Source organism: Chenopodium quinoa, unplaced genomic scaffold, assembly GCF_001683475.1.
Source record: "Chenopodium quinoa cultivar QQ74 unplaced genomic scaffold, ASM168347v1, whole genome shotgun sequence".
Classification (NCBI taxonomy): Eukaryota; Viridiplantae; Streptophyta; class Magnoliopsida; order Caryophyllales; family Amaranthaceae; genus Chenopodium; species Chenopodium quinoa.
This window is the reverse complement of record NW_018745024.1, coordinates 5423955-5439421: the sequence shown is the minus strand read 5'-3', so window position 1 is coordinate 5439421 and position 15467 is coordinate 5423955. Positions and strand designations below refer to the sequence as shown.

General features: G+C 31.0%; 1 protein-coding gene across 1 annotated transcript; it reads right to left on the bottom strand.

Annotated features, from left to right (window-relative positions):
- Positions 1 to 13030: 13030 nt before the first annotated feature.
- Positions 13031 to 14709, bottom strand: LOC110708366 (AT-hook motif nuclear-localized protein 19-like). Its single transcript, XM_021886484.1, has one exon. It carries the CDS (start codon positions 14175 to 14177, stop codon positions 13302 to 13304), a length of 876 nt encoding a protein of 291 aa, XP_021742176.1. The 5' UTR covers positions 14178 to 14709; the 3' UTR covers positions 13031 to 13301.
- Between the last annotated feature and the right edge of the window lie 758 nt (positions 14710 to 15467).

Below are 15467 nucleotides of genomic sequence, written 5' to 3'. Positions count from 1 at the left end.
TAGGGTGAAACAATTACTTTTCCGACCACAGATTCTAGACACCAAGTGTGAAAGTATCACCATCAACATTGCAAAATGGGTTCATGGTAATATGGCATATCCAACAGTAAGAGAAATCTTGTCAAAGTAGGCCAATGCTTTGTGTTCAAGTGCCAATAAAACAAATAGAAAAAAAAAAACCTTTTTCTTTATGTGTGTGTAACACTTATATAGGTGTGTCTTACAGGTGTTGGCGTCTAACATTGAGTCTAGCAGAAATATGATAGTTAAACGGTGTTTGTATTTTGTAAGTGTTTGGGTCTAGTCCATGTCGTAAGCCCAATGTATCTGAAATGGCGAAAATACTCCTTCATGATCCAACCTACCATCCTTAGCCATCTATTTATCATCATAAAATACAAATTTACCTCTAATATGTCCTATGAAGTATATCTGTAAATAGCCAGCCAATGATTAATAATGGTAACTTTTTCTAATCTCTCTCATTTTCTCTCTACATTCACTCTCTAGAAAGTACTCTCTCTCTCTCTTTTCTAATCTCTCTCATTTTCTCTCTACATTCACTCTCTAGATAGTACTCTCTCTCTCTCTATCTCTAGCTACTTTCTCTCTTTTAGCTACTTTCTCTCTTTTAAAAGTACATTTCACTAACTAAAGCATCGGAGGGGTTTTCCTGGGACCATCGAAGTAGTTAACCTTCTCTCTTGCAGGCAGAGCTCTCAGACACTCTTGTAAGCGGAGCTCAAGGACTTTTGGGCTATTGAACATATGATCTAGGACATCTTGATATACCCAAAATACCCTAACACTTCCAAGAGTAATATGTTTCCAGAAACAATAAGCTATATAGCTTGCCTTTGCTCCTAAATTTTGGAGTTCTAATATCCTAAATTGTAAATTACATGTAACTTAAATTGACGAGGAATGAATTATTAAAAAGCAGCCCAACATTGAATGAATGAAAAAAAAAAAAAAAAAAAAAACTTTTCTTCATAATTCTATCCAACTCATTAATCAAGCCTATAATTTTTCATCTATTAAAAACAATTTTTAAATTCTCTGTTCGAAAATGTAAGTCAAGCTTACTTAATTAAGAAAAAATTGTCACATTTTTTGAACCGGTTTTGGGCAATCCTCTCAACCAAGATTCAATATACAAGTAATACAACTATACAACTACTTATTACTTATGATGGGGGAGAGATAGTGAACACTACGTAATATAAATGACATTATTATAATAAATAAACGATGTGTTTGTGTAAAGTTGGTGTTGTACACTAAGTTAAGAATTGGGACATACTGAATGATTTGATCAAACAAAGGCAGTAGTAATAGGCTAATATTCAAATTAGTTAACTTTTAACTAGAACACATATATACCATTGGGAGAAATCTCAACTTTTAGTTGCACAATAGAACACTATAACACTCAACTTTTAGTTGCACAATAGAAACACTATCAAAAAAATTATGCAACCATCACATAGTTTCACCTTTCACTTTTACTTATTCAATTGTTGAGGAGAAACTAGGTAAACAACTTCTACGATTGATTAATAAAATAATAACTCGAGATCATCATACAATTCAACCTCCATCATTTTACTTCCTAAAAAGTTACTTATATAAACATATCGTATAAGTACATGTCTACCAAACAACTATCCACGGCGTGTTTTTGAAAAAACTGGAATTTCACGGGCTAATTTAGATTAGCCAATTGGAAAACGCCTCCACATCAATTCAACTATTCAAAGGCGACTTTGACAGCGAACATGCACCTCTAAATTTTCATGGCTGGTGAAATGATTCCCCCACCACTAGTGTGAGTTGTGTATTAATTAAATTTAATTAAGAACCAAACTTTAATATTTGTACTTTATTAGTGTGATTATTATAATTAGGCTTTTTTTTATCGTGTGGTCCACATTTTCTTAATGCAAGTTTTACGGATTCCTTTTCAACAATCCTTGCAATTATGACACAAAAATTATATAAAATATAGTTTTCATGAAAGTGTAACCTTATTTGTTTTTTAGTCATAGGCATAACGCATATTAATATTTGATTAATTAAAATTATGTGGACCATGATAATCTTCTCCGTCCAACTTCAACATTAGGATGCTAAGACTATGTAACTTTGATTAGGTAATGCTAATTAGTGGTTAATTAACATCGACACGTGAATCCATGTGAAGTGGGCCCCCCTTGTTTTACTTAAGACTTTGTGTTAAGAATAAAAACAATCATATTAGGGATATCGTTTATCTTTGATCAATTTCAAGATAACATCTTATTCCTTGAACTAAAGTAGGAGAAAGCAAGAAAAGCACAAATTCTTACATACACATACATTAAGTATACAACAAGCAATGACAAATTAACAACGTACATGTCCTCCTAACTAATACTTTAACACCACTACATGTGTACAATTGATGTTCTTTAAACAAAGAGAATAAGCCATGTTCTTTTTGAGCTAGATTAATTTTTGAACTGGATTAAATTGAATTGAGCTAAAAATAAGTCTAAATAATCAGGGTTTAAATGTTGTTCAAATGATACAAAATAACGAAGACAGAAGAAAATTCAGTCTTATAAAATTGAAGCATAATTATTACAGATTTACAGGAATAAAATCAGATAGAAAAAATTAACCTCAATAATTAAAACATATCACTTTTTGCATGTCCCATTCATCTCACTTGGACGATCATATTATTTACGCCTTTTCGAAAGTTGATTTCTGGTTTAATGTTGAGCACATGAGCAAACCCACATGTGAGTGAAAGTGTTGTCCCATATTAAAAAAAAAGTGTAAAAGTTTTAAGAATTTTATCCCACATTTAAAGAAACAATTGTGTCTACTTTATAAGGCTAAGGGGTGTTACTGTACTCCTCTCATTACCATATGATTTTGATGTGAAACCTCCTTGGTTGTATGAAGTGGACAATCGTGACGAATATGGCCTAACTCGTTTATCATTTAATGTAAATACTATAAATTTCTAAACAAACTCTAATTTATTTAAATTGTATTGTAATGTATTGAAGTGTGTTCTTGGCACTCTATTAGTCTATTGTTGTACGAAAATCTAAATTTTCATAATTTAAGGAATTTTCTACTCTCTATATCTATTCTATTGTAATTATAAGATTTTTTTATTTATTCCAATTATTTGCCTTTTATCTACATAGTCATAATTCAATAGTCTCTTCTTAATCTAGGGTTAAGTGATACCACAGTCATGCATGATTGATATAAGATTCATTTCTAAACCCTAGCTCTTATAAGATTATTTTTTCTTTCTAAATTCATTCGGGATAGTTAATATTCTTTATATCCTTATTATGTCCGGATTGCAAAAAGATTTAATATTGGATCTTTATGGGTACGGTTAACTATTTTAGTTAAAAACACGAGTTTCTCCATGGATAGAAAAAGATTTTTAGGATTACATGCATTAAATCCTTAGAATTTTATGATACCATGACAATAGGGTTAATTGCATCTAAGGGAGTCATTGCCACACAATTTGAGAGGCTTATGATATTTTATTATTTTGTACCACACTTCTTTCCTATTAATTTTTATAAAATGATCAGATTGTTTGATGTAAGAAATAGTCATCATATATTGGTCATACACTCATACTAGTGGTAATTAACACTTAAGTAAATTAACCTTAGTTTCCCATAATTCTTAATTGCTTTCATTTAATTAATCATCTTAGAATAAATGGTTAAATCAATATATCTAATTGAGTTTGGTATATTGGATGTTATTTTTTTGAAGATCATCTTGGCACTAACCAATAAGAACTATTGTACTTTTTGGTACGTAATGTATTTAATTTCCTCAATTTCAATACTAAAATTTTCCGTTATTGGTAAAAGATAAATATCCTAGGACAGTGAAATACAAGTGTACTTTGAACAGTTAATTGCCTTAAAAAATGTGGTCTTGACAACTTGGCAACTATAGTTTATTTGACGTTCAAAAGTACAAAATCTGCCTAAACAATCATCACTACAAATATATTAAATCAAATATCGCTATACAATTGATTAGTTTATTTAATTTTCATACTTTAATTAATAATTATATTTATAATATTAAAGCTAACTAATACGGAGTACATCTAATTATATTACTAATTCAACTATCCTATGAAAAAAGAGACGTATTTATTTATAATTTGTGGCAAACCATATCAATTAACTTTAGCGTTTGTCCCAAGATTAGACAAATCAGATTAATGAGCTGACACTTAGTGCATATGATGATGTATTATGAGGCGCCTTAAAAAGTTTATCGTTAAAATTAAAGAGAATGATTTGTGATTAGTGATTAATTAATGCATGAATACCTAACATTAATTAGGAGTAGTAAATTTGTTAAGCTAAAACTTTATCTTATGGTCAGTAAACTGCTTTCATTTGTTAATTAGCTGCTCCAATATGGTATGATGTTGATCTTTTTTTATAAGTGTGTTCGAATTAGTTGAGTATTTGTTTTTGCTTTAGCAAGAGTCATTTGTCAATAAGGATGTGCGAAGCTGAACATTTTTTTTTTTTTTTTTTTTTTACAAGAAGTTGAACCATGTTGGCACCAATATAATCAACGTAATCAACCTTGTACGAACTACAAAGTAATAAATGAACAACTTTAAATAGATAGACCAATTAGTATTCAACATTAGACATTCTCTACATACAATTTATTGATCTCCTTTGCAAGCTCTATTTTTATTACTATAAATTAAAGACTGTTTATTGAATTTTATCAATGGTAATAAGCCCTACTTTGAAAATTAATTTTGTTAAATTATGAGTGTTTATGTTATTGCCTTATAGAGTATTAATTATTTTTCAATGATTGTACATTTATAGTGCATTTGACATAATTGAATATAGTGCAAATTTGATGTAAAATCTCACATAAATTGATACATACTTTATTTTATTATCAGTTAAATATAATGATAACCACTTCAATTCAAAATAGTTTTAGTTGACCAAAATCTAGCTGGAAAGTTCATTTTAAAGGTTTGTAAACTTCAACACCAATCTCACTTAGTGACATATATACCACAAAACATAATCAGCACTGATACTCATATTTGCATATCCAACATATTCCATACTTAATTAATTCAAACTTATATTATTCATGCATTCAGAAAATGTGAAAAGGATTTTCTAAACTTATACTTAATTATTCATGCATTCTAATAATGTGAAATGGACATGTACGTACTATTATATTGAGTTGGATTTGTTGTTTAGTTGTTACATGGCATGCTATACAGTAGTAAAAATAACACTTTGTACGGAGAAATTATTTCTTTTATACTACATATATATATATTTTGTATAAGTTAAATAGTTTAATTAAGGGTTAGTTCTCTTCATATTATTTTCATTTCAGTTCAGTTCAGCTCTAATAATTTCAGTTCAGTTCTTAATTTCTTTCTCTCATAAAATATTCAGTTCAGTTCAATTCAACTCCAATAAGTTCACTTCAGTTCATTGCAGCTCAGTTCAATCAATCAGAACATGCCCTAAGATAATTTGAACTTTTGAAGTGAACAAAGTTAACTCTCTTTATAAATTATAAACCACTTAAATTCTCTTCTATTTTCCAATTTAAGATAATAATTCATTCATGGGCTGTTATTATGAAACCTCATAATGTAATTGAGCAAATTTAAAACACAAAAGTATTGGGTAAATTCGTTTCATTGTGATTCCACCCGTCCAATACATAAATTTCCAAAACTTAATACTACCTCCGTTTCATATTATTTGCAACGTTTAGACATTTTTCCTCTCTACTTTATGTCAAATCGTTACAAATAATATGAAACGGAGGAAGTAAAATTTTTCTTCAGGCAATTCACATATTTTAAGAGAATTGTTGGCAAAAAGTATGGATGGACAAAATGGTCATTGTATTCCCTAGCTAATGTCAAGGTCTAACCATTAAAGGCTCTACCAATTCCAACTTGAGTTGAGGCTTTTATTAACTAATCAAATAATCAAACTCAACAAATTAAAGTAGCTATACACTTTTCTATTTTAATTGGCGTGACTATCCAATAAAATAATAAGAGCTAGAAATTAATAATAAAAAAAAAAACAAACAAAGAACGCAAAAATTTACATGATTCGATCAATTAAACCTACTACACCGACAGAGGATTATAGTTCTATTCACCATTAATGGAGGAAACAAAAGTAACATACAAAGAGTACATCAAAATAGCTTAATGGCTTAAAGGTGTCAACAATGAAATCACCTAATGATACCTTATATAACCCCACGTGTAATTTAAATAGCTGTTAATGAAGTTGTAAATAAACCAGCAAAATAAAATATTTATTAAAAAAAAAAATGGTAGCTAACTGATCAATTTTAGATGGAGGGATGAAATTTATATGCGAGGGTACAACTTATGCTCTAAAACTTGGTCATCAGTGACATGACACCTCCAAAACCTAATTTTAAAACTAATATAAAAAAAACGTTTTTATTTCTGGATTTGATACATTTTTTTCTACAGCAACAAGAGTGAAGGTGAAACGTTTTTTTAAGGGAACTGTTGAGTGAAAAACTTGATTTTCTTTGTGAAACACGACAAAAAGGATTAAACAATGATAAAACCTTTACAAACAATACAACAATTTTTAAAATTTCATTTTCACTAAATACTTGGGCAATCATACATCAAATTAGCTCATCCAAAAGACAACTATTTAGATCTTAATGAATTCCTAAAACTAGCTAATGTCTTCTAACAAGAAAACCAAACTAAACTTAATTAGGGTACATTGTATTCACTTGAATTTTATTTATTATTTGAACTTATATTGAGTCGGTTATTTCGGGTCGTTCATTCTTAAGAGAACACTTGCCCATTTACATAACCGATCGAATGGTTGGTCATAAATTAGGCGAATTTGCACTAACTCTAAAGTTCCAGGGACATGCAAAAAACGATAATAAGTCTCGTCGTTAAGTTTAACTTAAGCTTAATTAAGTTAATATAAAAAAATAGATGCTTATCATTTATTAATGGAGGTAAACTTTATGGGTTTTTTTAAAAAAAAAGAAAAGAAATCAGAATTTGATGTCTTTCGTCTATACGGATCGCGTCACCCAGAGCCGGGACAATGTGATGAGATAACTACAAGAGGTCATTCTCTATCCATGTCTGTTGACAAAGCACGAAGAGTAATTGATCAGATACGCGGTCGTTCCTACGCCGAAACACTTATGATATTAGAACTCATGCCCTATCGAGCATGTTATCCTATTTTAAAATTGATTTATTCTGCAGCAGCAAATGCTAGCTTGATTCGAGTCAAATTCATAACAGGTTTAATTACAGGTTTGGGTTGTATTGAGTCGGTTTTGGTCGGGTTAATAGATGATACATTAGGGTTTGGGTTAAGATTGGTTCAGATAATTATTTGGTCGGATAATCTTAAAGTTGGATCATTCTTGGTTTTGGTTCTGGTTCAAGTTCAATTCGAATAAATTCGATGTGGTCAAGTTAATTTATTTAATTACGCTCTGCTTAATTTGTTTAAGCATTATCAAGATTTTATTACACCTATATACGAAATAATAAAGAACAAAAGGTATATAAAATTTTATTAAACCGTTCCTGACTCGCTTCAATAATAGGTTGTGTTGGGTTATAAACGTTTTCAGGTTCTAGGGTCGGGTACTAGTTCGAGTTCGGATTGTTGTCGGGTCGGAATAAATCGGTTGACGGTTACTATCGGGTCGAGTGCGGGTTCGGATTCAGGTCATAAAGTATTGGATCAAATCAGTTTTCGGTTAACATCAGGTTAGTTCAGGTCGAGTTACGGGTCACTAGTTTCACCCCATTGTTTACAGGTCAGGTTCAGATCATTATCGGTTCAGGTCGGGTTAATTTTTAATAGCTCTAGTATGTTCTGGTCTTATTAGAATAAACTAATATATCTAACTTACCTTATTAACTATCGTGAATTTAAATTAATGGAGCTTACCTTGATATAAATTGATTAAAATAACTCTCGTTACACCTTAGTTGAACTTTTTAATATTTTTTTTTTTTTATGAAGTTAACTAATCTGAATTTATTAATCTTTATGTGACTGTATAATCTTGAAACATATTTTAAAAAAGAATGCGAATAGAGCATGATCTTATGAAAACTTAAAGTGACTAGAGTTTTGTGAGGCCCCGTTCTCTTCACCTTAAAATAATAATATTCTATAAAATTAATTACAATTCAATAAAAATAATTTCAGTTCAATAGAATTAAAATAACGTTAGTTAGAAAATAAATTCCAGTTCGGTAAAAATAAGTTTTATTCAATAAACAAAAAAAGAAAATTTAAAAAACAAATATAATAGAAAATCAAGAAAAAAATAATTTTTAATCAGTAAATTTTTTAATGTATAAATAATTTAATATTAGAAAAATAAATTTAAATTTAATAAAGATAATTTCAATTCAATAAAATTAATATGAAGAGTACAAGTCCTTCTTCATTTAAATTAATAATATCTAGTAAAAATAATTTTATTTCAGTAAAAATAAGAAGAATTTACCAAAAATATTTTTCAGCTCAATAAAAATGTTTTTTAATCAATAAAATTCAGTAACTATAAATAATAAACTATAATAAATAAAAAAAACAGTATATACAATTTGGGTATGGGTTGATGTTTAATAGACCACCCATTATTATTATTATTTATTTATTTTTGTATAGTAAATACAATTTATTACTCCGTAATTAAAAAGCCATATTACGTTTACAAATAAAAAAATTGAATAAAAGAAATGCAAAACTAATTTAATTTAATTTAATCAAAATTCCATATTGCGGTTCCTTCAAAAAAAAAAATTCCATATTGCGGCCTCTCAACTCACGAGGACACAGTTAAACTTTGAAGATTTAATTTATGGATACTAGATGAAGCCTGAATTTTTTAAAATAATTTTGTTATATATATATTTATGTGCTAAAATTTGTTATATATTTAGATAAAATCCCTGATATCAAAAGATAATATTTTATATTTAGTTAATTTAAATTGGAAAATCTCATTCGTCAATTTTGCTTACGTGTCATTTAAATTATTTAATTCTAAAAGAAATTAATAATCTCATATTTAATTGGCTACGACTAAAATTTATTATCCTGCATGGCACGCTGAAAAAATTAAATCCTACTTGGCTCTCTAAAAACTTGGGAAAAAACTCTCTTTTACATATATACTAGTTTTGTGCCTCTTGTAATACCCGAGTTATTTATTCAATTTTGAGATAAATTTTTAATCTATAAGTAATCTATATGTCAAATTTCAAAATAAATCTCTAATACAAAATTAGTTAGGATTTGATTTTCTTTTGTACGATTTAAACTATGTAGTAGACAAGTAAATGTACGATAAATTTTTATTCTATATGTCAAATTTCAAAATATATCTCTAATACAAAATTAGTTAGAAATTGATGTGCTTTTGTACGATTTAAACTGTATAGTAGACATGTAAATGACTTATAATAATATTGGTATTTTTGTTAGAGTTATAATCTAATTTTTTTTAATAAAATTATAATTCAATTTATCCCTATAAAATATTGGTATTTTATCAAAAAATAAACTCTCAACTAATAATTTTATTCTAAAATTCTATCCAAATTTAATTGAAAATAGAAATCTAAACTAATTAATTTATCTTACGAAGTCTATTCATATTTTGGTCTAATTCCATACTTATTAGAAGAAGTACTATATTTATATCCAATTAATTTAACCTTCATATTTTGATCTAATTCCATACTTATTAGAAGAAGTACTATATTTTCCATTACGAATTTACGGAAAACATAAATCCTTGCTAAGATTTCTCATATACATACTATGTATAAATATTCGTATTTTAATCATTTGTATGAAATAGTATAAATATAATACTATGTATAAATATTCTTATTTTAATAATTTGTATGATATAGTACTTTCATACTCCGTAATATTATAATTCTCTGTGTAATGTTGGATTTAAAACGTGTAGGTTGTTTTGTCTTGAAATGAATTGAGTACAAATGTAAATAGTACCTTGAATCACTAATTATATTTCTAATCATAGGACGGAGTGAACTAAATTGTCTAGCTAGCTCTCATGACAGTTTAAAGACAAAGAAGCAAACAGTGTGGTGGGTTTTATAATTGATGAAAATTTTCAACTACAGAGTAAATAGTAGTACATAGTGTCATAGTTACTTTAATTTTTATTTATACTTTACCCATGTGGCCCATTTGCAAAAAAAAAAAAAAAAAAAAAAAAAAAAAAAAAAACCTTCCAAATCTCATATTAATAAGGGGGGTAATGTTTTAGCCCATTCCATTGCTAAATTTAATTTCTCTGTCTTGTGTGTGGCCGGTCACACCGTGTGACCACTTAAAGTAACTCCTATGACATTGATTAAGTAACCCCGGTAATACCAATCAAGTAACCCCTATAACAGTAACCAAGTAACTCTATAACAATGACAAAGTAACCCCTTTAACACTGATCAAGTAACTCCCATAACACTAGCAAAGTAACCCCTATAGTGGCTGGCCAAACGGTGTGATCAGCCACATATAAGACTTTGTGTAATTTTAATCATGTAAGTGAACTAGTTTGGATTTAGCAATATGGGATAAGCTCAATCATTTAAAAATCTTATAAAAGTCATAAGTCTCTTTGCCATTGGTCATAACTTAAATTAAAACATACATAAAATAAAAAAAAATTACGAAGTACAAGAGGTCTATGAATTTTTTAATAGACTAATCTCAAGGTTATTAGTTGTGATTTATCAAGTGATCCTGAATTTATAATTTAATGAAAAAAATTAGTGATCATATTAATTAAAATGTAGGGCAATAAACATACGTTTGTTTTTTGTAAGAAAGGAATCAATTGGGAACCGCAAACAAAGCTAAGTGACAAATAATAATAAAGTATTAAGTATAAAAATATGCTTTTGCTTAAAACAGGATTTAGCTAATCTAAAACTAAACAAGCTGAAAACACTTACCAGACCAGTACATATATAAATTTATAATTATATATATTTAATAAGTTAAATACTTATATGAAATATTAATATTTTAGAAAAAATATATATTAAATCTGGTTTAAAGATCATATTATTTTCGAATTTTTCACCATATACCACTGTGTTAAAGCTTAATTCACTATATACCATAGAAAATTTTCTAATACACCATATAACCTTCAGTTTTACGAAAATTTCACAACTTGCCCTTTCCGTTAACTCAGTTAGTCATTAACGCTAATTGTGCCACATGGCAGCTTATAATTGGTTCTTAATAATATTCTTTATTTAATTAACTAACTTTAGAGAAATTATTTTAAATTATTTTTTAAAAAAAACACCACCACCTTAGCCACCGCCGCCACCAGCCTAGCCCTGACCCTACCCCCAGCTGGCCGGCAATCGTCCCCTCTCCCCGCCGGTGAAATTCCCGACCCCAACCACCTTTCCCTCCGGAATTCCCAGCCACCACCTGCGAGTATCCCTATCCCTCTCGAATTCCCAAGCACCACCTACGAATTCCCCTTTCCCTCCCGAAATCTCCAGCCACCACCTTCGCGCGGCAGCCTAAATCCACTCCCACACGTCGCCGCCGCCCAACCTGCCGAAAACCACCACCCCGAAACCCTAAAACACCAAAATCGAAACCCTAGATTTTGGTTTTAGGATTTCGACATACGTGGTGGTTTAGTTTGGGGTGGAAATGGCACCAATACGGGCGAAATTGATTCGTTGGCGCGGGGGATGGGGGTTTGGGCGCTGACCGATGGTTAGCGAAGGGTTCTTTGAGGGAGATGGGTTGTTTCGTGACCGGTGGTTTGATTGTTCTTCTAGGATTTCGCCGGTGGTTCAAGAGAAAGGGAGTACGGCGACCCAACGGGGGTATTCTCGTCGAATTTCAGGTCAGTGCGGGGGTTGTGGTCGAAATTCGGTGCCAGCGCAAGGGTTATGGTCGAGTTTTTCGCCGACCGGTGGTGGCTGGCTGGGTGGAGGGACGTGGGTGGCTGGGTTTTTTCTTTTTTTTTAATAAAAATTATATAATTATTTTAAAATTTAAGTAATTTAAAAGGGAACCAATCATATGTTGCCACGTGGCCTTATTAGCCTTAATGACTAACGGTGTTAACGTTCGTTAGTCATTAATGGCATGTTGTGACATTTTAGTTAAACTGAAGGTTATACAGTGTATTAGAAAGTTTTCTATGGTATATGGTGAATTAAGCTTTAACTCAGTGGTATTTAGTGAAAAATCCGTATTATTTTAGATTAATCATATAAAAAAATAAATGATTAAAAAATGAGTTAGGTTTGTCATGTATATTAAAATCAAGATTATCATAGTATTGTTAATTAATTAAAACAAAGAGTAAGAAAGATGTGAATGTTGAAATTTTTAGTATTTAATTACCATCTTCTTACTATATTAGGGTAATAAATCTATAAGACATATGATTGAGTAAATTAAAAAAATTTAAAAAGAAAGAATAATCAGGCAAAGAAGCAGCAAAATACTAATAATAAATTTTTTAAAAAAAAAATCAGAAAAAGATGGTTCAAAGAACATTAACCAGGAAGTAAGGAATGCATGAAATTAAGTGCAGAAAAATTAATATTAATTATTATGGGCATCATCAAAGTTATACAGATTTTCAGGAAATTTCAAATTACTAAAATAAATGAAAAAACAGCAAGACAAGCATTTAAGAATTTTGAGCACTCCCACACTAATATTGCTTCTATCAATGAAGCTGAGGATTCCTACCAGTAACACTTAATTATTATAATTATAATTAATTATTTCAAATATTTCAGTCAAATTTGTTATTCAATTCAAAAAGAAACTAAGGTAAGAGGGTTTCAAGAAAAAAAAATTTAAAAAACAAACATGTTTTTTGTTTTGTGAGATTACATGTAAAAGCTGAACCCTTGCCTATAGAATATGGAGAAACATTAAAATTTACAAGAAAATTAAAAATTATCATCATCACCAAGAAAGCATAATAAACCCTTTCAATTCTTTGCTTGCTTTTCTCATCATTTCCTCGTTTCTATCTTTCTCTCTCTATTAATTAACACCAAATCATACAAGAAGAGCTTCATATATATGTATCTTTGACATGACTAATTTACCTGAAAATAAACCAATCTATGTCTTGATCGAATCTCATTATTCTTGTTAAAAGGGAGGGCGACCGCCATGAGTCCAACCATAGGCTTCATGGTTAAGTTGCCCTCCACCACCGCTTCCTCCTCCACCGTTTTGGAGTAGATTAGGAGGTAAATTGTACATTCCTAAGCCAGAAGATGGATCTCCTCCCATACCTTGTTGTTGTTGTTGATGTTGTCCTGCAGGAGGGGATCCTGATGCGCCACCTGTAAGTTGTCCGGGTTGCTCGTCATCCTGTTCCTCTAACGGGAGCCGCTCATATGTGGCGTTAGAGAATGTGGCGGCGATGACCATAACAGGTCCGGAGGCAATAAGTGGTCCCACAACACTCCCACCAACTACCTGGCCTTGGCCACCAGCCAGGTACACGGTAAGCCCCGTGGAGCCAGGCGGGGCAGGCCCTGGTAAAAAGGCTCCCGTGAGAGACAAGATCTCAAACCGGCCATGTAGGGCAACTACCGTAGGCCCGCCTGGCCCCGCCGAGGGCTGACGGATTGTGACGCCAGTGACGGCGCCTGCAGCAGAAAGCACACAGACACCTCGCTGGCGTCGGCGGGCAAAGTTGGCAATGCTTTCTGCAACGTCAGCTCCGCCCGCCACCTCCATAACATGTGAACGGAGCGCATTCGGGCTATCCCGAGTAACAAAAATCGGTGGCTTAGGCTTATTTTTCGAACCGGGAGGGCGGCCCCTCGGCCGTCTATTCGGTGCCTCAACCGCCCCTTCCCTCGGCTCATCACTGTTTTCTCTATCCTCCTCTTCGGCCTGGTGGTGATGATGATCCGCCCCCATAGAAATCCCTAGATCTGGCTTCCCCTTCATCCCAGATGAAGTTGACTCCAAACCTTGCAAACCAACTTGACCCGTCCACCACGGATTCGCCATCTTTCTCACCAAATAAATCAAAACCCTTCAACTAAGCTACCTTTCCTTCAAATACTCAAGCTAACTTCTTCTCTTCCTTTTCGCACTTTTTTCAGATCTTCCTTAAAATTACCTAGTAGTAATAAGAGTTCAATCCATCAAAAAGATCAAGATAAAACTCACACGATCAATTTCTTCTTTCTCTCTCTTTCCTCTCTCTCTCTCTCTCTCTTTCTTTGTCTTTTGATGTTGGTATAACTATTTTCTTTGTTTATTGCCACCCCTCAAAACATATAAATAAATAAATCTAATAGGATGACATATATATCATAGGATGGATCAGTTAGAAAGTCTTCCTGCTTATCAGGTGGTAAGCAAGTATACTTTGGCGTTTCTTTTCAGTTTTTTCTTTTTCTTTTTCTTTTTTTTATAGAAAAAAAAAATTTGTAATAACAATTATCTAATATGAGCTAATAATGAAAATGGATAAATAATTGAGTTAGAGCAGCAAGAAGTATGCTGCTTGTTACGTCAAGGTTATAGGAAACCTAGAAAATGAAGGCAATTAGTCAGTCCATGTTAGAAACTTGTTTTTGTTTTTTTCGCTGACTTTTTTGTTACAATGTCTTCCACCTAAGGAAAAAAAAAACATTGTTTTAATATATAGAAATTATAGAAAAAATGATAAATGATAAAACCCTAGCACTACTAATAAGGAGTTAAGAAAGTAATAATAGAAAATTACACATGTACATACATTAATTATTGCGTGGCTAGCTCGGGTGATGCACTGGGTTTTACTTTGAATATCAATAAATATTATTTGATCTACGAAGTATAATATATAAACTATAATAAATGAAGCTAAATAATACTCTCAAATTAATGTTTTGTACAAAGTATATATTTAGTATATTATACGAGTAGTTGAATAAACATAATTAATATAAAAAAAAGAGTAGTAAAGATGGTTAGAATATTAATTCATTTCTGTAATAATATTTATTTGTAGCTAGCCTTATGTAGAGTAGTAAAAACCCAACCCAATCAAAAAAATTAATGCAAGCTTTGTAGCTAGCCCTATGTAGAGTAGTAAAAACCCAACCCAATCAAAAAAATTAATGCAAGCTCGATCACGACCCGACTTGATTGAAGCTAAGAATTTGGTAACCAGAATTCAATCACGAACTAACTTGAAATCAACTCGACTCTAGTTAACCTAAAAAATTTACGGACATGCATGTACCGATCTAGTGATGATCAAACCCAAATACAATTCACAAATTATTGACTTGAATTAAACCATGCAAA